Below are 22,305 nucleotides of genomic sequence, written 5' to 3' on the forward strand. Positions count from 1 at the left end.
AAATTCGCATACTCAAGAATTGAGCGAGCTTGCATTGTATTAGGACAATTTTGGTAGTCTCTCTAATTTTTTGATACGACTCACTTCATTTCACTCATTGTTTAAACTTAAATTTCATTTCAGCATTCACATTCTTCACTATGTACCCTACCAAAGAGGCCATGGTAGAGAGCAGAAAGAAGTGTTTAGAGTATTAAATAATACCATAATAAATTGTGATAGGATCAATTAGAAGAGGCGGCCAGATAGACTAACAAACTTTGATCCAAGGTTGGTTTCTTGAACCCACCCACCACTTCAACCTCCAATCTCTACAAGGTTTTTTGTTACTCAAAATTAATAAAAATAAATAAATAAATAAATAAATAATGATTTTATAAACTTATCCAAGGTTAGAAACATAATATATATATATAATTATCAAATAAAAAAAATTAACTAGCGAATAGTTAACATGAAAATGAAATACTGTATATAATTTTAGTTTGTAGGTAAGATGGTGAAAAACTATTGCAGGGTGGATTGGGATGAAATTGGCTTGTTAAGCCAATGAAGAAGGGTGAAATATAGCAATGAAGTGGTGAACCTAACCATTAGGGTATGCAAACACAGAATTCTTCTAAATTATCAAGTAGGAAAAGTGATTAATGTTTATGAATGTAACTTGAAATTTGATTAATTTTCAGTGTGAGAAGGATATGCTCATCTCCTAATTTTGAATGACCAAAGAAATTCAAAGAAATGTCCTCATCAAAGAAATTCATTACATATCTTAAGGTTCTTCACAGAAAATGCTCTACAACCGAATCCAATGTTCTCAAATTACAACCAAGATGTTTCTTCTATAAATCACTCTCTCCCCACTACTTACTGAAGCGAATGAAAAGCATAATCAGTAATAATGAAAAACCCAAGTTTCCATTCTTTTTCCCCTCAAGTATACCAAATAGGCCAAATAAGTGTGGATGGGAGACCAAACCAAGTTGCCAGATAGCAACTTAGCCTACCTAAAATCCAATGTGTCCAAAACTGCAGCACAATCTTTTGATTAATTGGCTCGCCTTGAAGAATGAGTGGATGAATCCGACTTCTCAGCCAAATAGTGCTCAAGCATATCTTCTTCATCATCTGTTGATAGAGCAAAGATTAATTAGTTTCTTTATCAGCAACCAAATACAATAATGCATACAAATATATCATGCAAATATGGGTGTTGGTGTGAGAATTTTTTCTAATTCTGTTGGGCTAGGGGAATTACCTTCAAAGTCATCGTCATCAAAATCAATGTCTTCGTCATCCTCCTCATCAGATTCTTCATTGACTGGCACTGCACCTTTCTGTGGACGAGAGACAGCAAGTCAAATAAAAATTTGTTCTAAGGCTTATCTAAGTGGCAAGGGTTGGGTTGGAGAGGGAATGGGAAGGTTCCATGTGCCAAAAGAAGAAAAAACTGCTTTCTAAAATTATTCATGAGAAGTGGATATGCATTTCGATCCCGTGGACTTGAGCCTCTATATGAAGTACTGTAAACTTCTAAAGATAGTTCCAAACTGTTGGTGAAACAATAATCCCTCGATTCCATGAGACAGTAGATTAAATGCTTTCTTGTCTGTTATGTTAGAGCTCTATGGCTCCCTATCCCAAATCAGAGTTTGTGGTCATCACTCTTTCCACAATTGCATTTAATCATTTTCTCATCTATGGGCGGTGGTCATTTTATTTCAACAATAGTATATGAGTTTTCAAATGTGAAGAACACAAATTCCATGCATCTGCAATCTGAGAGAGGAAAGTTTGGGGGAGGATAAAGTACCGCTACAGCTCTTCCACTTTCAAACCACTGTCTGCCTGAGAGCTTCTTTTCCTTGGGAGCTGTAAGTGCAGACTCGGGCATTAGCCTGAAAATTGGAGGATGGAGTTAATTGTCATGAAGATATAGTTCGAAAGAATAAACAATCATCTATGATACATAGATATAGACACTAATCTTAATCGTTATCCTAAATCTCTACCCTTTTATTAGAAAAAATAATCAAACTTAACCCCATCAGCCCAGTTCTAAAATCATACCTAATGCTTATAGTCCAGAAATTCCAATGAGCTTTTCCTTATAAATTTCAGCTCATAAGCCAGCTTAAACCATGGCCAATAAACCCCAATCACCTTCCCTTCCAAATTGAGACCTTAACATTCCATCACATGATTGTAGGCAGATATTTCAAGGGTTTTCCAACATCAAATTTTTATTCTGTTGCATTAATAGGAAAATGTAATGATTTTATTTCCCTGTTTCTGAACCACCATTAAAATATCCTCCTTTTTAAGGATCCAATTTTTTTTTAGCAAAAACGGCATATCAATAGGAAAGACACTAGACCAACATTCCAATTAGCAGCTATATGGTTTACTGTAACAATATTAATAATCCTAATGTATAGAACTTACTTGGCTCGCTCAAGTGCCAATTCTGCTTCAAACCGTTCTCTCCATGCCAAAAATGTTTCAACTGTGACTGGCTCCCCATGGGGTACAATTATCTGAACCCAATATAAAGCAATTCCTCAGTTAGAAGAACAAATCACACAATAAACATGTGAACTTATACCTAATACAATCCTCTTATTTACCTATCAAAAAAAATAAACATGTGAACTTATAGGAATAAATGATTTTATATCCATACAAATGTAAAAGTAATAATACATAAAGAAAAATAAACATGGTAAAAACATGAGACCCATGGAGAAGGCCAAATTCAGCATCATTGGTTATGAAGCTCCTTCATAACAGATAGCTTTAAGTAGTGCTCATCTGGGACAAGTGCCAAGATCATTCTCTTGCACCAAACACTTCATATAATGATAAATGTCTCCTGTCATTAGTGAGAAATTCTCATCCAAAACCCATTCTGAATTCCTCAGAATCTAGTTGAGGAAAACATTTGCAAAGTATACAACATTTTGTTAGTGCAATGTGTATTATTTTTATAATGAAAATGACAACTGACCAAGGTTTATTTTTAACCAAAATGACAAAGTTAAATCTTGTTTAATATGAATTTTCAATTTCTAAGCAATCTATATGTCATAAACTCTCTACTCCTACTGAGAACCTTTTTCCCCTCCCTCCCTGCACCCCCCCCCCCCCCCCCCCCCTCTTCTTTCCCTCCCTCTCTCTCTCTCTCTTCGATAACAGAGAATCCACCTTGACAGCAAAGCATTTATTTCAATTGCCAACAAAGCAATCTGTCCTCTACCCTGGACCACTCAGCTCAAACTGGAGAGCGCTAGGTGATTGCCATAGAGCACAACTGCTGAGCTACACCCCATGGAGTCTCACAATCTGAACATCCTTATTCCAACTCTCTCTCTCTCCCTCCCCCCTGCCACCCTCCCTCCCTCAATTGCCAACAAAGCAATCCCCCGGTGATATGGGTCTGCCCTCTACCCTAGACCACTTAGCTCAAACTGGAGATCTCTAGGTGATTGCCATAGAGCACAACTGCTGAGCTACACCCCATGGAGTCTCACTATGTTTATTTTAAAATATGTTCTTTTTCTTCCCTCCCCCCACCACCCAGATGGGTAATAATCCATTTTCTTCTCTTTCAACATTCAGCTCCTTTAAGCAATTCTCATCTTGTAAAATGCTTTGCATACACATAAGATATTAAACAAATTCTCTAGAATACTTTTTTGAGATTCACCACACCCCACATAGCTACCTAAATGCCAGCACCATGCTGCCTCCTGCCTCTAGCACAACTTGGCTGACTAGGACAAGGTGAATGACAACATAACACTAACAAGCAAGAATGACTGCCAATTATGGAAAATCACTACATAGAATACATAAGCATTTTTTTTTTTTGATAAGTATGCATAGAAGACATAAGCAAAAGTACGCTGTTAAAAAGTTTTTGGATCAAGCAGGGACAGTGTGTACCAAAGAATGCTTTCGAACACCAGAGATATTGACACTTCAAATTAGGAGAACTATAACCATAAAGCAGTGGAAATGATAGGCAGGACGTATGGTCATACATCATCTTTTTCTGTTTCTTCTTCTTCGGAGTTCTCAACATTGGCGTCTTGACCAAATCTTTCAGAGAGCCACTCCTGCGCTGATGTAACCAATGTGTAAACCATAGCCATACCAAGGTTTTCAGATGCCTGTGGAACATAGATATCAAGTCAAAATCAACAACTTTCCACTATTCTGTGAAGTTGTATAACCACTTCACAGTACAAAACCTAGAATATGTTTAAAAACCCAAGATATCAGTTCTTTCAGTTGCTCTTCAAACTTATGTGAGGTATTGCATCTCAGTTTTTAAGCAACCCCTTTCTCCTAGTGAAGAAAAGGGATGCAGGAAATTTTCCTCACTTTCCTGAATGTTTTTCCACTCTGCCAACAACATCACTATCTTCCTTTTCCTTTAGGTGCACTTTCCACGGCATATTAAATCAACAACCTAAACGTATTTTATATTTGAAACTTAGAATATGCAAAAAAAATAAAAATGCAAGTACCCAAGAGGAAAAAGGAAAAGAGAAAAGGGGGGGTGACACTACCTCTTGTTCAAGCTTTTCTTTCAAATTCCGTAGATCTTCATATTGGATTCCTCGTAGACTGAAAAATATAAACTAGGGATCAGAAAACAATTGTTAATTTCAAATGCTGTTGCATACATGCGGATATCAATTATCAGTAATCCATCTTCAAAAGAATATAAATAGAAGACAGCTCCTACCATCAAAATGAGTTTCTTATCCTTTAAATCTTGTCAAATAAGGCCTCACTACTTAGACTACAATCCCACAACCACTAACCTGCACAGCCAAGAGACACCACCACTCTCAAGGCACTACAAGCATCACTACCAGCATCGCATCATCACCATTAATTTACCACCAACCCACCACCTCATCAGCAGTATCTCTACATCAAGCATCCCATTTGCTGCCACCATCATTGAAATTTCTTCACCAATTCATTAATCATCAACATTCCTTCACCTCACATTGAACACCATAGAAAATCTCCCCCCAAAATAAGGAATCTTTATCATAGAATATAAAACTACACACACTCAAGTTTATGTACTTTAACCACAGAGCTCAATGAAGATCAATTCCAACATCTAAATTCTTGGAACTTGAGAGGGATTTTTCTTTAAATTAGACACATCTTGATCAATAGTTTATTTATCACTATATATTAATTTATGAAAAACCCAACATACCATATATCTTATTTTTTCAGAAAAAATAGGAGGGTTCATTCTCTGGTGCATTGTTAAAGTCTAGAGCTGACAAGCACAAATAAAGGCACTTCATGAAAAAATGGGGAAAGGTGGGAATGTATCCAGCTCACCCCTTCCAGTATCCAACTTGGTGAGATCAACAGTGGCTGATAGCTCTTTATTTGGTTGATATTTAAGTATTGAATAGTACTTTTAACACTACATATTAAGAAGGATGTATCACTAACCTTTTGAAATTCAGATGTGGCGGTTCATCTGGATATTTTTCTGTGTGAGAGAAAATCAAAGCTAGCTGAACTGCAGCACAAATTTGGCCAAAAGTTTATGTTAACAGGACATCCACATATAACAAACTTTGAAGCAAGAATACATAACTCAAAAATAGAAAAAAAAAAAAATCATGCTAATTTTTATGCTGAATAATATTTTAGAATGAGAAAAACAAAGGGATGGATATTCTCCAAATTATTGAATCAGACACAAAGAAAAACCTGGAATGGTGGTTGCCTCATCTGCCTCATCCTCCTGTTAAACATAAATGAAGATCATTACATTTATGAAAATCCAATTGCTGAATAATAAGCCATATGATAAAGAGAAAACAGAGGAGGGTGTAATTGATTTTGTAAAACTAGATGCAAGCAAACAATTTCCAGTAGTTATCCTCCCTAACACTGATATTTATAATAACTTTCCCAACAATTTCCTTTTTTTAATCATATTGTTTTGCTTTGCAACTCCATAAATTCTCAATAAATAAATAAAATTAAGCAAAAGATAGTATCACAATAATTCAAATTCAATATGATAACAGTATATTTTGACATTGAAAAATGTCTGAAGATGAATTGATTACATTAAGTTAAATAAAAACACATTAACCAACCCAAAAGAAAGAAAGAAATAAAAGCACATTTACCAACACAAAATAAAGGAGTATATAGATGAAGGCCAATGTCTTTTATTAACTTCGTTGATTGGTTTGGTTCTCATTGAGGAAGTAGTTTTTTTTTCTCTCTTTCTTTTTGCTGGTGTCTTGTATATTTGGTGTGCTCGTTTGGCACTTTTTCTATACAATACTCTCTTTATTTACCTATAAAAAAAAGAAAAGAAAAAGGAAACTAACACAAAAGAAAGGAGGAGAAGCAAAAGTTACTCTTATCATAGTGGAGAACTTTTTATGAAGAAGAAGAGGAAGAAGAGTTGCTCTTGTAAACTTAGAGAAGAGTCATGAACTTGGAGAAATCCCAATGATACTCATATAAAGAGAAAAAAAGAAGAGTAAAGCCAAAGTTACTCTTATGAAATTGGAGAAGAAGAAGCTGAGGAGGGGGGGCAGAAATTACTCTTAGGAAGAAGAAGGCGAATTTACTCTCATGAACTTGAAGAAATTCCAATGTTACTCATACGAAAAAAAAAAAGGGGGAATTTACTGTTATGAACTTCATCATATGTCTTCCGATCATTCTTGATTCTACAAAGAAGAAGTAGAAGAAGATTGGAGAAAACATGATGTTTCTTCATAAGAAGAAGCTGAGAGGGGGAGAGAGAGAGGGGCCGCAGAAGTTACTCTTAAGAAGAAGAGGGTGAATTTACTCTCATGAGCTTGGAGAAATCCCAATGTTAAGAACTTCCTTTGTTGTGTTAAGAAGAAGAAGAAGACATGTTACTCTTATAACCTTACTTCTTCTGCATGTCATCTTCCCATGAAACGACAAGAAGAAGAAGGGAAGAAGTTACTCTTATGACAACAAGAGATAACACCCTGCAACATTTCATTCAATACCATCATCTCAACAAAAGGACTATCCTGGATGGAGCTAGGGATTTTTATGTAAGTTTCTCAGGGAAAAACAAATCTCCAACAGAAAGGATGAATCTGATTGATGGTCAATTCAAAATAATATCAGTGGGCACCCTGGTATCTCATGACTAAAAATAATCACAATTCCCTTAGAAAAACGAACCCAAAATAAGGAAATTGAGGCTGAGAGGAGAATATGTACCTGTGGAGACAATGTGATTTGAAAGCATCGATTGGAAGTGTTTAGCCCACTCTCACTAGGGTCAATTTCTGGAATAAAGCACCACAGAGAGGAATTGAGGGAAAAATTTATAAAGACATTAAAAATATGGCAACAATATAAGTGAAAAGGCAGAAACCTAACAGACAAACCTTTGAAATCATCCATAAGTATGGCTTGTAATGCTTCAATTTCCATTTCCTGCTCTTGCACATAGTCTGTAGAAGTAGAAAGATGGAAAACACACATTGTTCAAGAGTTGAAGATCATGTTGCTTGACACAGAGCAATCTCAAAAACCAATAGAAAGTGGTAAATATGAAATCTTATTTTATACAAGTCTTTAGACTCTCTCAAGTGTAATATTCAGCATTATATTCTAAACTTAATTCCGCCGAATCCAAATCCATTTTGGTTCTGGGGCATCAGCACTACTCAACATTTCAATTAATGCAAAAACACAGAGGTCCCATGCATTGCCCCAAGAAGCCAAATAAACCAGAAATATGAAATTTGAGAAAACCTTGAATCACCATGAGGTGATTTTGTATATATATATATATATATTTGATAGGTAAAACAAGAGAGTGTGTTAACTGTTAACACACTCTCACCAAGTTCAAATTCCTAAAATCTCAACGTATAGTCAAAGTAGCAACACCCATTTGAATTCATTAATTTTGCTCTGCTTGTCAGCAGAGAAAAGGCGGAACAAGAGGTGGAACTGAAATTCTGAGCCTCAAAAAGTTAATCCAGAACAATCAAATCATATAACCCGCAGGTGGCAAAGAAACAAAACCCATTTGAATTCATCAATTTTGGTGCGTTTGGTTGATTAGGAAATACAGGGGGGAAAAAAAAAATCAAAGTTTCAATTTCGGAACCCAAAAGGTAATCCCTACTACCCCTATGATACACACAAATATTCTGTTTGGTTGCTGAAGAAACCTCCGAAAAACAAGGAGTTTAAAATTGCAAATCCCCGATTTTCATCATTGAACGCAACAAAAACAACCCGCAATCCTTTCTCTGTGTTCGGCTCACTTCTTCATTCTTTTACAAACAAATAGAAGTATAGAACACGTCAAAGAAAAGATTAAAAAAATTTCCTTTCTTGTCACTGAATTTTCTCAGCAACCAAACAGAAAGCAAAGATAGAGTTTTGCTAAGTTACCAGTCATGGCTGCTTTCTGGTATCGCAACCCTGTCTACAAACTGAAAAAAACCTAGAGCCCCAATCGTGATCACTGATTCACTGACTTACCTTTTGTTTTTGACAAGTTATCCCTCATACAGAAGCTAAGGTACGAGCCTCCAACCGAGTAATCACAGCCGTTCATTTAATTGATGGTACAAAAGGTAGGGCCCAAAACGTTGGACCCATGCACATCTGTCTAAATGCTGACGTGGCGGTATCAGATGGAGCTGGACACTGATTACGTGGCAGACGATGATGGACAGATGTAGAAACAAAACATAGAAATGTAGTGCCTGATCAAAACACTTTTCTTTTTGTTTCTCTCTCTGTTTCTCTCCTTCCCCCCTCTCTCTCTCGGTGTGAAACCTCTCTCCCTCTCCCTCTCCCTCTCCCTCTCTCCCTCTAAGATACTAAAAGGTACGTTTGATCCAAACACAAGCTGCGCTCTTATTTTTCATATCTCTAAAACCACACCCAAAAGGTTCTGTAAAGCCCAAAAAGATAAATCAAAAAACACCAACAAAAAAAAAAAAAAAAACCACACCAAAAATTGAAGAACAAGCGCAAATTTTTTCACAAAATCATTATTTTGGATGAAAAATAGCGGAAGATCTTCGGATTCTGTATCTAAACCTAATTCCCATTTTTTGGTCCTTGTTTTTTTGCTCTGTCAGATCTCTATCTCCTCCATAAACCCTCCATTCTAGGTGTCTCTCTCATGTCTTTGTCCTGATCTGATTTTTTTAATGATTTTTTTGGTTTATTTTTTTATTTAGTTTCAGGGTTCTGGGTTGCATGCAAGGCTGAAGCTTCTCTGATTTTCTTGGGTTTTTCTTGTCTGATTTTTTTAGATAAAGGGCATGACATTTGTTAACGGAAGAGAGGTTTTTGTGATGTTTTGAGGCGTTGTTGAGTTTGAGAATGGATGGTTGAGATTGGTTTTTGAGATCAGTTTCTGGGTTTTCTGGGTTGTGGTGTAGTGTAGCGTGGCGTGGCGGAGAGATGGGTAGTTCTGGTGAGCCAAACACAAAGGCTATCGACCCGTCGGTGGGCGGGTTGGTTTGGGTCCGACGGAGAAACGGGTCATGGTGGCCGGGTCGGATAATGGGTTTGGATGAACTCTCTGAAAGTTGTTTGGTTTCGCCGAGATCGGGAACTCCGGTGAAGCTTCTAGGTCGAGAAGATGCCAGTGTGTGAGTAGCTTGTGTTTCTATCAGTACTTCCTCTAATATAACGTCTGTTTTGTTTTTGTTTTGTTTTGTTTTGTGTTGTTTAGATTTGATAACTTGCATTGCTTTTGTTCATTTTATCCACTAGGTTCATGTATATTTTTTCGGGTTTTAAAGTTGGTTGCTGCTTAAGACTCAACCTTTTGCTTATGCTGTAATGCTTTGTGCTGTTTGGTTTTTTCCCCCCTAAATAGTTGTTTGATGCAATGGATTGCAAATTTTTTTTCTCTGTAATTGTGTAATAAATGATATTCACCTGCCTTAACCGCTTCGTCTAATTTTTGTTGTGGCCAATGTATCAACCAATGTTGGTTGATACATAAATATGTAATGTAGTCTCTGATCGATGTTGAAGTTTTCTTGATCACTGGCTGTGTATTTGTTATTCATTATAAAGTGCATTTGTGATATGATGAATTCTCAGTCTGCTACTTTCACCACACTTTCAGTGGTATTGCATAGTTTTGGAACTGCTACTGATATTGCTCATCTAATGATACTACCACCAGTGCCTTTGTCACTGCTTCCGCTATTGACATCGCTACGCTCAAGCAAAAGTTTTGTCTGTTCTCCTAGAGACCCAGGACACAAGTGTTTGAAGTGTATGTCACTATTACTAGCAGCATTTTGTTCAGTTTCTCGACTTTTTGGGCAGAGTCATTCTAGGAAGCCAAGTGCTTGAGTTTTTCCGGAATATTACCTTAGGAGTTGGTTGAGTTGAATCAGTGATAGACCTTCTAGACCATGATGGTGTTTCTGTCTTATGAGAGAAGCCTTGTGCTTATGAAGAGTAACAGACTGCACTGTCTGTGTTGTCCAAATTGGCCAACTTAGGGACGATCCCCAAGGCTGATTACCAATGTTGTGAGGCTCACTGTATGTGAGATTCTGTCTCATACTGTAACAAAAATTTAGGATCTCATCATTGAATTAAAAAGAATTTGCAAGATTTAAAAATTAAAAACACCTTCAATTCTCTTCAGCTTTATTTTACAATAGGGATGCATTTAGATGTTATTTGGAAGGGGTTGTGGTCTTGAATCAGAACATTGTTTTTCATAACTTAGCAAAGGGATTTTTTTATTTTTTATTTTATTTTAAACTTATGTAATGTGATGTGAGTTTGTAGCAAGATTGTTTTGTCCTTAAGGCACTTTTCCTAATATAATTATTCATGATTTGCCCATAAAAAAGAGACTTTATTTGTGAAAAAAACTCAGTACTGATTTTCCTAATTTGATTTTGTTAGTCTATGGTGGTCTAATTCTCTCTTTCTCTCTCCCTCGCGTGTGCTCTCTCTCTCTCTCACACACACACATGTTTCTTGTTTATTTTCGTTCTAGGTAAATATTTCTTAGCTTGAATTTAAATTGTTTGAAATGCTTCATTTAGGTAATCATGTTATGAATTTTTTGTTTGTTTTGTTTTTGGTTTTTCTTAATTTAGTTGACTATTTCCTATTTATCTTCCAAATAGAAAACCATAATTTTTTGTACTTCTCCCAAATTATTGAAGTGGTGAAAATTTAAACAGGTTCCCTTAGGAAAGAAAATTTGGCCAACCAGTCACAATTTTAGAACATACTAAAATGTTGCTTGGTATCCACCAACATCTTTCATAATCTTTTGTGCTTGCATTGTAACTATATTTGTGGTTTTCAACAATTTGGTGCTCTTGGTGCTCGATGTCATTTGCTTTTCTATTTTCAAGGTTGCATATTTTCTTCCAGGAATTTAACTTTTTCTTTCACACTCAAGCTCAAAAGTTTATTTTGGGGATTTTAGCTTTCTACTGATATGCACACATGGTCTGAGTTTGTTGACAAGATTGTTTTTTGAGGGTTCAGGGACTGGTATAATCTTGAAAAATCTAAGCGGGTGAAAGCATTTCGTTGTGGGGAGTATGATGAATGCATTGAAAAAGCCAAAGCTTCTGCAGCTAATTCTAATAAGAAAGCAGTGAAATATGCTCGGAGGGAAGATGCCATTCTTCATGCTCTTGAAATTGAAAACGCTCGTGAATCCAAAGATCGTTTGGACGTTTGCTCAGATAACTCAGGAGCAGAAGAACATGGTAGTTGGGCAAGGGAATCACCTGCCATGTTTGATCCTGACAAAGAAAATGATGATATGGCTGACGAAGTGAGTACTTTTGAAGATAATTCAAATTCAGCTCAGGAATTGTCCCAATCTGGAATTTCATTTGAAGAGCCAAATCACATTAGTGCTCCTAAGGTGCAATCTGTGCAGGGAAGGAGGCGACGAACTCCAAATGATTCAGAGGATGATGGAACAGAAGGAGCTAAGCGTATGAAAGGACTTGAGGACTTGGGCCTAGGTGTTGTCTCAACTAGAAAGGTTCAGGCTGGAGGTGTGCTTGAGCTGGTTCAACAAGACAGTGTTGCATTATGTGATAATGGCAATTGTACACCTGGTGGAAGTCCTGTAAATGGGAGCAAAGGTTATTTCACATCATTGAAAAGAAAGAGAACTCAGGTGGCTAATGTTCAGGAATTCTTAAAAAGGAAAAACCGCCGTCGTCCATTGACAAAGGTTTTGGAGAGTACTGCTATGGTATCTGTTCCTGTTATGTGTGACCAATTAGCCAGTTCAAGTGGATCACCCCTACGTGGTGTGTCTGATGGCAAGGTTTCTGGATTAGAATCTAATGAGTCAAAAAGAAGCTTTTCAATGGTAATTAACAATAATTCAGACAGCACTGGAGTTTCATATGAGAATGGAGCCTCATTAAATGCTTCTGAACATGCCTCTGATGTTTCCCATATTCCCTATAAGCTGAAGGAGAATGAAATTTCCAGCATGTCTGGGTTGCATGAGAATGATTCCTCAGACAGGTTATTTGACGTGCCATTTGTTGGGGAGGAAAAGCATTCCGCAGGTATGGTTGATTGCAAATGCAAAGTAATTCAATTCGATGTATACTGTCTTTTTTCTGTAATCCATGTCTCTCTTTGTCATTTAAGCTATTATTATTGATGTCCAACCTAGCAGTATTTGTAGTTGAACTTTGCCTAATGCCATAAAACCATTGTACCATGGAAAAGCAGGAGGCTACTTTGAGCTTATCTGACCTAATAAACCATGGTCAAATGACCAAAGTCCATTTTGAATGATATTCAACCAGTTCAGTATGTTATTTCCACTTCTCGAAATGGAAAAGGTGTTCCTAAGAATGGGTATTCTACATTACCCAACCACACTAGAGCATCTCCAATGGGATGCTAAAAAGGCATGCTATCCTCAAAATATAGCATTTGGCTTTAGTATTGTTGCTCCAATCTATTGTACTTATTCTTACTTTAATATACTATACTGTTGTTTCTCATAAAAAAAAAATGTGCAATGTATGTGCTAAAATATGGCAATGCCATTTTTTGTGCCAAATTTGGCATTGCCATTTCATATGCCAAACAACACTAGCATTACATTAAGCATTATGCATTGAAGTAATGTGCTAAAATTTGGCATCTCTGTTTTAGCATTTGCATCAGAGAGTAATTGTCAATGCTAAAAACTAGCTTTAATATTGCTATTTTAGCATTGAGAGTTAGAGATGCTCTTCAGAGTTGGGACAGAAAGCTTGTTTGAGTTGAGTGAATTAAGAGTACAATATTCAAGGTCTCTGTAAAGCTCTTGTATATGGAATTTAAAGTTCTTTTCTTATATAGATAATTAGCAAGAGATACTATTTATTCAAGATCTCTCTAAAGATACTATTTATTCTTGTTGATCAGCATGCAATGTTTTTTGTTTTTTTTTCGGTTGTTAAGATTTGGATTGTTTTTTATCTTCCATATAGGAGAATACATATGTGCAAAGGATAATCTTAAAAAAGTAGTTAATGCCTGCCCAAACATTGTTAAAAAGGATGTTTGAAGATGAAGTACATAAATATGTTGTTTACTCATTTAAGACTCCATGTTTGACAAAAGAAAAAACAGAATATATCTTTCCAAGCTTTTTTATCTGCTGAACTATCTGCAAGCCTTTTGTTTTGGACAAGCAGTTTGTCTGAACACATTTTAGGCTTTTGTACATTCTTTTGGACGAGCACTTTATCTAGACACATTTTGGACAAGCCCTCAGAGGCTCCAAAAGGCCAAACACAGCTTAAGGGCTATGCAAAAAACAACATCCATGCCTTACTTAGAGCTCAACATATTTGCTGTCATAAAATAGAATTCATAGGATCTCATAGAATAACATAAATTTTGGAATATTATAGTGTGCATTCTCATTTATAGAACTGTACTTGTTTCTAGTGCTTGTATGTGAAGCTTTGTTTTCTTCCATCTATGTTTTGTACTTGTATTAATGTATCTTTTACCTTTGTTTTTTGTGATGCTAACTTGTATCCTCGTTATTTCCAGTACCCAGTCTATTGTTGTGAATCAACTACACCCCTATAAAACTGATAATGAGTTTTCCTATTTCTTTCTTTACACCTGCATTTTGTTTACTTCTTTTATACTGCAGTTACAGTAGTTGTTTAACAAAGCCTCCTTATGTGTCTTCTTGTATCTCAATGTGAGGCCTGGCACAAAATAGTGAGGATATATTGTTCTTCTGCTTATATATTATTTGATTTCACCAGGTTTTTCTCCCATATTTGTATCTTGTTCATCGGGAAAGCCTCAAGTTGGTGGTTTGGGAAGGCAATCTAGTCAAAGTAGTCAAGCTGAAACTGTGTCCTTGAGAAATGAGGGACTTAATGAATCTGGTTCTACGAGTTCAGAAGCTGTTCACACCAGTAATTGCAACCAGAGGATAGAGAAAGGTACTTCAAAGTGGCAGTTAAAAGGAAAGAGGAACTCAAGACATATAAATAAAAATAGAAAACAGAACTTGAGAAAATCTGTGGACATGGATGATGAATCAGATGCTTATTTGGCAGGTATAGAGCACCAGGATGGATTCTCTCTAGGTTCTGATCAAAAGGTTGATTGCAATCCCGTTGGCGGGTCTGTCATTTCAGACAGTTGTACCTTACAAGGGAAGTCCAAGCCAGTTATAGATGACCAGGAAAGTGGACACCGGAATTGGAGCAGGCATATTTCTCACAGAGAACCTCATTTGAGGGGGCCAACATCTGAGGTGAAACGTTTGCCTGATTGCTCTTTGACTCCTCAACGATCACTTCCCTATCGGCATTCACGTTTTACAGTTAACCCCAGGTATCAGATGCCAGATCTTCCCTTCAGAAATTTTTACTCAAATTCTTGCTTATATGATGTTAATCTGGAAGTGAAAGCCAACTACCGGCCCCAGCATGTGCCATTAGTGTCCCTCATGAGCAAATTGAATGGAAAAGCCATTGTTGGTCACCCTCTCACAGTTGAGGTTTTAGATGATTTGTCCGATCTTCTGCTGAGTGACTCTGAATATGACCCAACTACCATGTCTGTTTCGGAAGGAGATGAGATGGGTTATGCAGTTAAGCGAAATTCAGAAACTCGAAGACTTCCCACCAAGCATTCAACATTGCAACTGCGTGTTTCACCTAGTAAATCACCCAAGATGAAGAAAGGAGGGCTCTTGTCAAAAAAGATCAGGAAACTATCTTCACTAACTGGTTCTCACAAGAAAAGAGATGAAGAGAGGAAACCAGTAGTGGACAAGCTTAAGGGTCCTGCTATAGCTTGTATCCCACTGAAACTGGTGTTCAGTAGGTTAAATGAAGCCGTAAACAGTTCAGCACGACCAGCACACCATGCTCTAACGCCAAGCGATCCTTGAAATTGCCATTTTGGGGGAGCTTGGGGTAGCTAGAAAACCACAGCCTCTGGTTTTCTAGGGATTTTGATTCAATTTAGGCAGCCTAGTCTCATCTTTACATTTTTAGTTACAATCAATTTCCTGCAATGTACATTCTGCCCTGAAGGTAGAATCCCTTTGTATAATGCCATGATATATAATTGCCGTAGAAAGGAGCTGGGAGCTGGGAGCTGGTAGGAGTAAGATCAACATAGGCTGCTTTTTGTGTATATAGTGTAACATTAGTTGAGGTGTAAAGATGATGGGTCTGATATTAGGTTTCATTTCAGGAATTTGGGTTTGATTTTGGAGGGCTTAAAATTTGATATCCCAGTGGTACACTGGTGTCAAACACAGTTAGCTATTTATTCCAAGTCACATTTTCAGACTATTTTATTGCTTGGAATTCCAACTTTTCTCTTAAATTTTGCTGGTATATTTTGCATCAGCCTTTTGATCAGTTTTAGTTTATATCCTACTCATGGTGATGAAGTCACTGTATCCCATAAATTCCTTAAGCTTCATTTTTTGTCTCTCTCTGAGGAAAGCCCTTTCTATAAGCTGCTACTCTCTCTTGGATTAGTGATGAGACAGACAGGCTTGTGGCCAGGCCATAAGAATACCCTGTTATGGTAATGCCATGAATGATATTTTCTGTAGGTGGAAATGAAGAGATCAACAGGTCAAGCAAGTAGTAAGCTGCTGATGGTTTCCCAATCTGATAAACAAGGGTATGGGGTTTCTGTTTACATGCTGCATATACATATTGATTTAGTTCTCTATACTATTTGCTGCATATGATCAGAGATATGTTGATGATGATTTAGGGTTTGTTTGATAATTGTTTTCAAAAACAGTTTTTTGTTTTAAAAATTAAAAAAAGAAAAAAGAAAAAAAAGGATAAACATGTTTGACCAATGTTCTTAAAAATATAAAATATAGTATTATTAAAAAAACATTTTATTAGTTATTTTTTAATTATTATTTTTTAAAAAAAGTTTATTTTAAAGAATAATTATATAAATATAGAGAATATTAAATATACAGTATTATATGAAAAAAAATGAAAATAGATCAAAACATTTTAAATTTTGAGATGGATTTTTATTTTAATGTCGTCAAATGTTTTTTAAAAATCGTTTCCAAAAACTATTTTTTATAACGGTTTTCAAAAACACTTTCAAACTAGTGCTTTAAGGCTGTTTGGCAATTGTTTCCGAAAACGATATTTTGGTCTCCATAACAAAAAAAAACAAGAAAACACATTTAACAATTTCAAAAAATATCTTTTAATTGTTTCATATTGTTTTCACTTATCTTTTAAACACTGTTTTAAAAAAATAATTATATAAACATGTAGAATGATTAAAAATAAAATATTAAAATATAAAAATTATGTTTAAAACATTTTTAAAAATATTAAAATAGGTTAAAAACATTTCAGATTCTTGAATAGACTTTTGTTTTATAAAATATCAGAGATAAAAGTTTTTAAAATTTGTTTTCAAAAATCATAATTTAAAACTATTTTTTAAAATAGATGCCAAACAAGACGTTAGTCAAATGGGCACAAGCTGGTTGCCTCGCTTCTTGGTAAGTTGTAGGAAAATTCAGCCACATCCAACAACTTAGCCCAATTCCTTTGGTTTGTACATACTAAGTGCTTCAAGTATAGTTTTAGCAAAGCATTCATCATTTCCATCAACTCGTTTTTAGGTAAAAGTATGTAAAAAAATGAAGTTTCGACCTCATTATCTAAAAGAGTTTCGTCCAAAACTTCTAGTAAAATAGAGATTGGGATCACTTTTGATGTATTTCGGCAATCACTAATAGTTGACCACATGTTTCAAAAATAACCTTATTGTCTCCTTCATGATATAGTCTATAGGGGTTGCTATGAAAATAACACGATAACCTCTCCGTTTCCACTATAAATTTGAATGACAATATGTCATTTATAAAAAATAAATAAAATTTGTAGGTTTTTTTTTTTTTTTTTAACATGAATAGCAAGCGTTTTACTATGTGAAATATATTTAAAACAAAAAAAAATTACAAAATGAGGAGTGAAATGTTTTTTTTTTTTTTTTAAATAATAAAAGAGATTTAAAAAAAATTAAAATTTAAATATTTTTACATATTAACATGTCTATCCAAAGAGACACTAATACGGAAATAAATTGTTCCCTTTTTACCATACTGATACTGCGGAGCATGTAGGGTTAAGTAAGGGTATTATGGTCATAAAAAGGAAAGGACAACAACGTAATAAAGCTAAAAGAGGCATACCCCTGAGGTCTCAAAAACCACAGAACTAGGGTTTCAGTATAAATCAGAATTTTAAGCTCCCTTTTCCTCTCACTCTCCAAATCTCCCACAGCAGCTCGCCTATTGCAGCCACAGAAAACCCTAGCAGGTCCTTTTCTCTCATTCCTCGTCTCCTTCTTCTCCTTCTTCTCCTTCTTCTTTTCTGAGTGAATCTGAATCGTCTATGGTGCTATTGCAGGGAAAGGTGAAATGGCGACAGTTCCAGGGCAGTTGATTTGGGAGATCGTGAAGAAGAATTCCTCCTTTCTCGTGAAGGAGTTCGGGAACGGCACCGCCAGTGTGCAGTTCAGCAAAGAGAGCAACAATCTCTACAACGTCAACTCCTACAAGCACTCTGGTATTAGTCGATCATACCATTACCTTCTGGGAAAATTATTTTATGGCAAATTGGGTTTTTTGATCTTGTTGGTTAGAGCGGGTTGATGTCATTGGTTTCCAAATGTTTGAGCTTAAGAATTTGTCTTCTAACTGTTTGGAAAACCAGCGGGGCAAGAACTTATACTTAATTGTGACTGAAACCACTATGTGGATTGAGGTAGCTTGTGATTTTTTGACTCAATAATATGTCATATATCGGTTTTTTTCCTCCCTTTGATCATTAATCAAAAGGGGGTTTAAACAAAAAATTGAAATTAAAGCATGGAAGATGCGTACTTCTCATGGCATACCATTTTTCGGAGAAATATTTGACGGGCATTTCGTATATGAACTTGCAAATATTACCGCCTCATTTTCATTTCCCTCCATTTCTGGAAATGAAAAATGCTTTGGGGGATGGAACTAAACATCGCCTTAGACCTCAGTTTCGAGGAAAAGAATAACTGAACTTGATTGAAGGTTGTGTCGTTGCATAAGAATTGAATCTGGTTCAGATTCTAATCATATGGAATATATTTCTATTTTAATTTCTGTGAATGAGGATCGGCATAACTATAAAGGAATTTAAATCAACTGGCCTCTAAAGCAACCAAAATGTGGATTTAAAATTGGAGTCTTTTTAACTCCATTTTCAAGGCATCAATTTCATGCCCAGACTCAACAAATTGCAGTCTCAACTATTTTTTGGTTCCTCATCAGTCAAATGTAGCATGTGGGTTTACAGTGTTTACCACTAGGCATTTGGAAACTTTTAGCTTTTTGGGTTCATGGAACGTGCATTAGGCTTATTTATTTCTTTGTGGGGATGTACTAGGGTTGGCAAACCACAAAACAGTTACTATTCAAGGAGGCAAAGATAATGCAGTGGTGCTTGCAACAACAAAGACCAAGAAACAGAACAAGCCTGGTAGTTTGCTTCACAAGTCTGCCATGAAGAAGGAGTTTCGTCGGATGGCAAAGGCAGTTTCAAATCAGGTACTAAAGATATTAAGATTTTATCATCCTTGTTTGATTTCATATGATTCAGCTGTTTATTAATGAGTTGTTAAATTGTAAAAGAATTTTTTGTAGTCTGATTGGTATTTGAACGAATTCCTTGCTTCTTGAGGTCAATTGTTGAGCAGCAGATTCCATTGGTTTAGTGCTGTCTTTGATGATAGGTTGTTCAGTAGCTGTTGTATTTAAAGTTGAGGGTCTACTCTAATATAATCTAAACTTGAGCTAAATGTATCCCAAGGATAAATGAATTGTTGAATTGCTAATTTGCTAAAAATGTCAGTAGTTTGATTGGTTCATTGCTGAATTGGTGCTTCCTTGTGCTCAAGTGTGGTGCAACCAGTGGCATCTAGTTTGTAATATCATGACAAAAGGTTGATTAGTTGTACACCCTGATGCTGAATAGGAATTCTGAGTGGAGGTTGTCTCACCCTAAAGGAAGCGGATCTCTATGGTGCTGGGCATTCTTTATGGATGATCATTATTGGATTCGTGCTTTGTATTGTTGTTGTCTATTTGAAGGAAGACTTGAAATCTAAATTTAGGGTTGACTAGGTTTCTGATATGATTGGATCTTGGTTTCTTTACTTATGATAAAGCCAACTATTTGCATGCCAGCAAACAAAGATATTTTCATGTGCAGTTATTGGGGATTGAAGATATGCAAAACAATGCATTACTCCACTCAATAGCTGTTAAAGTCTTGTTTGCTTTCGTGTGCTGAAATGTGTTTTAGATTTGTTAGAGAATTTTCTGTGTTTCATCTTTGAGAAACTAACTATCAATTAAATATAGACTGACACATGCAAGCTTGTCTCTTCTCTGCGTATCACTATCCACATGGTAGAGGTGTTCAGATGCATGGATAGTTGGTGTCAGCTCTTGATGTTATATCTCATTGGAGCTTAAATGAGGATGAAAGTTTGTTATTAAACTATGCACTTATTGGTCTTGGCTTCTTATCGCATCACTTTCTGTTTGCACCTATTTGAAGCCGTGATGAACTGCTAACATATAAGAAGAACTGTCTTTGATGGTCTCTTCAATGAGATATACTTGTTACGCTTGGCTTCTGAGCTTCCCATTTTTAGTTGGTGCTTTGGTGCATATCTCTTGTAGTAATGCTAATTATAGTTGACATATTGCTATTACTATCTCGTTCTTGGGCTTTGTTGGTTATAATCATGTGCTCGCAATATGATGCTAGAAAATTACCCAGCTTGCCTCTAGGGTTATTCTATATTAAGTACTTCTTTATGTGAATTCTGTTGAGTTGGGAGGGGGATAGTAGTTCATACAAGTAATTGCTTCCAAAGTGGAAGTTCTATCCTGATTGCCCTTTTTTGGGTTTGATTCATTGATCTTTTTATTTGAAATCTGAATATGGTGTTCCATTCCCAAATTTAACAGTCTGATGAATGGTACAGATGTTGAAATGACCATTGGCTATTTTATGAGTTCTTGTAGGTGGGAGATAACTACTACAGACCAGATCTAAAGAAAGCAGCTCTTGCAAGGTTGAGTGCTGTGCACAGAAGCCTTAAGGTGGCTAAATCTGGTGTCAAGAAGAGGAACAGGCAGGCTGTTAAGAGCTGCGGTAGGAAGTGAGTTTCTAGTAGGGTGTGGAGATGACATGAGTGGGCTTCTCCTTTCCATCAATATTTTTGTCATTTTCTTGCATTCTGGACCCCCAAAGCTCTTTTTTTACCTTTCATTTTCCTTGGACGAGAGGAAAGTTGGTTTTGGTTTTGTTTTGTTTTAATTCCTTTTATCAGGAGAAGTAAAATGACTGTTTATTTGATTTAAGATATGGTTACTTTGGGTCCTTACACTCATGACCTGTAATGGCTGCGCTGCTTTGTGTTTGAATGTCTTTTGTGCAGGTTGGCTATGAATGTGTGAAACATAAAAAGGTCTTATTTAGTCTTGAGTTAGCCTATAAGCCATTAATTAATGCCTACAATCATCATATGCCTTCCCAACATTCCTACCTTCACCGGCTGAGAGCTACCATTCTGAGTTCAATTGAAGGCCAATTCTATTTTCTCATGTTGGTTTCTCGTTCTGGGTCAGAACGTTTCGTTGTTTCAAGATTCAATTCCTGTGGGCCAACTGGCCTGTGTTGATCCTTAGGAATCTGCAGATGCAAGCTGCGTGGATGCATTTGTTAAGGCAACTCTTGTTGACCCTCTCAATTCACCCAATTTGCTTACCTTTTCTCCTATGAAAAGGTGGTGATTTAGAAAACAAACACTTCTACCGATCACCGCTCTTGTAACAAATATAACAAATAAAAAAAAAATTGCGTTGTCAAAAGGGAATAATTGAGAATTCACTAGTAATCGTTGGACCAAATCAAATTCAGTATGCCTTAGCCAGCAAGCACATCTACCTTTAAAGTGTTTTGCCTCCATCCAAGAAACATCTCAAACTCTCAAATCCAAACGTGCACATAACCTCGTACCCCATGGTTCTATTTTTATTCAAAGCCAAAATTATGGTCTATAGTCCCTGTTTTCTGTATGGGTCAAAAGTATTTTTAAAACCCAAATGAAGTCTTTATATGCTTTACGGAATGAGATAAAACCCGAAAATGCGTATGCTATTAGCACATGATTTGGCCTAATTCTCAAACTAGTAAGACTAGCAGTTGTGACCCGTGATTCAAAACTACATCCATTCTTAGAATATGAAATAAGCTGGTCAAGATGCTCTGCCTCACTTGATAATAGTGTACATATTGGACCGACGGAAAATTTAATTTTCAAGATCCCTCTTCGAAATGACAATTAATCAGAAGGTGTATGGTTCATGGTTTATAACTATGATCTATAAAACTCCTATGGAATACTGAAAAAATGTCAAAGTCAAAAGCAAGTAGTTTGGTACACGCGTTATAGTTGCTTTCTCTTGCAAGTTTTGTCCTTTCAACCTATAAATTCCCAAAGCTATGCTTGAGAGCGGCCATTGTAGAAAGCTCGCCAGAAGAGCCCACAGCCATGTCTGTTAAATACCCTCTTGCTCTTGGCGACGATGAATCCGTTGTGGGTGACGGTGATGTTAATGCAAAACGGCGGCGTTTTGATCATTGCTTCTCATTCATGGAGATCTCG

The 22,305-nt window shown here is 36.2% G+C and overlaps 3 protein-coding genes and 1 non-coding gene across 8 annotated transcripts; 3 read left to right on the forward strand and 1 right to left on the reverse strand.

Moving 5' to 3' along the window:
- Positions 1-732: 732 nt before the first annotated feature.
- Positions 733-8,750, reverse strand: LOC100267005 (uncharacterized). Of its 2 annotated transcripts, none has more exons than XM_010656259.3 (11): positions 8,554-8,750; positions 7,443-7,508; positions 7,273-7,340; positions 5,758-5,791; positions 5,494-5,563; positions 4,575-4,632; positions 4,044-4,172; positions 2,446-2,537; positions 1,814-1,898; positions 1,259-1,337; positions 733-1,128 (listed from the first exon to the last, which is right to left on the reverse strand). In XM_010656259.3, the coding sequence occupies exons 1-11, from the start codon at positions 8,627-8,629 to the stop codon at positions 1,049-1,051; spliced, it is 837 nt and encodes a 278-aa protein (XP_010654561.2). In that variant the 5' UTR covers positions 8,630-8,750; the 3' UTR covers positions 733-1,048. The 2 variants fall into 2 exon arrangements, with proteins under 2 accessions (XP_010654561.2, XP_002281163.1); XM_002281127.5 differs by having other exon boundaries at positions 8,464-8,608.
- A 49-nt stretch (positions 8,751-8,799) lies between these two features.
- LOC100253274 (uncharacterized protein At1g51745) lies at positions 8,800-15,881 on the forward strand. Of its 4 annotated transcripts, XM_010656260.3 has the most exons (5): positions 8,800-8,904; positions 9,264-9,680; positions 11,563-12,614; positions 14,331-14,513; positions 14,631-15,881. In XM_010656260.3, the coding sequence occupies exons 2-5, from the start codon at positions 9,490-9,492 to the stop codon at positions 15,470-15,472; spliced, it is 2,268 nt and encodes a 755-aa protein (XP_010654562.1). In that variant the 5' UTR covers positions 8,800-8,904; positions 9,264-9,489; the 3' UTR covers positions 15,473-15,881. The 4 variants fall into 4 exon arrangements, with proteins under 4 accessions (XP_010654562.1, XP_019077707.1, XP_059595442.1 ...); XM_019222162.2 differs by having other exon boundaries at positions 14,331-15,881; XM_059739459.1 differs by having other exon boundaries at positions 8,810-8,904; positions 9,339-9,680; positions 14,331-15,881.
- A 1,869-nt stretch (positions 15,882-17,750) lies between these two features.
- Positions 17,751-21,023, forward strand: LOC100261817 (large ribosomal subunit protein eL28y). The gene is made up of 4 exons (XM_002281197.5): positions 17,751-17,906; positions 17,997-18,155; positions 19,011-19,171; positions 20,660-21,023. The coding sequence occupies exons 2-4, from the start codon at positions 18,008-18,010 to the stop codon at positions 20,798-20,800; spliced, it is 450 nt and encodes a 149-aa protein (XP_002281233.1). The 5' UTR covers positions 17,751-17,906; positions 17,997-18,007; the 3' UTR covers positions 20,801-21,023.
- On the forward strand, positions 20,183-20,273 carry LOC132254380 (small nucleolar RNA R24). The gene has a single exon (XR_009466660.1). It is a non-coding gene; the product is annotated as a small nucleolar RNA R24 (small nucleolar RNA).
- Positions 21,024-22,305: the final 1,282 nt, after the last annotated feature.

This window comes from Vitis vinifera, chromosome 9 (genome assembly GCF_030704535.1).
Source record: "Vitis vinifera cultivar Pinot Noir 40024 chromosome 9, ASM3070453v1".
NCBI classification, from domain to species: Eukaryota; Viridiplantae; Streptophyta; class Magnoliopsida; order Vitales; family Vitaceae; genus Vitis; species Vitis vinifera.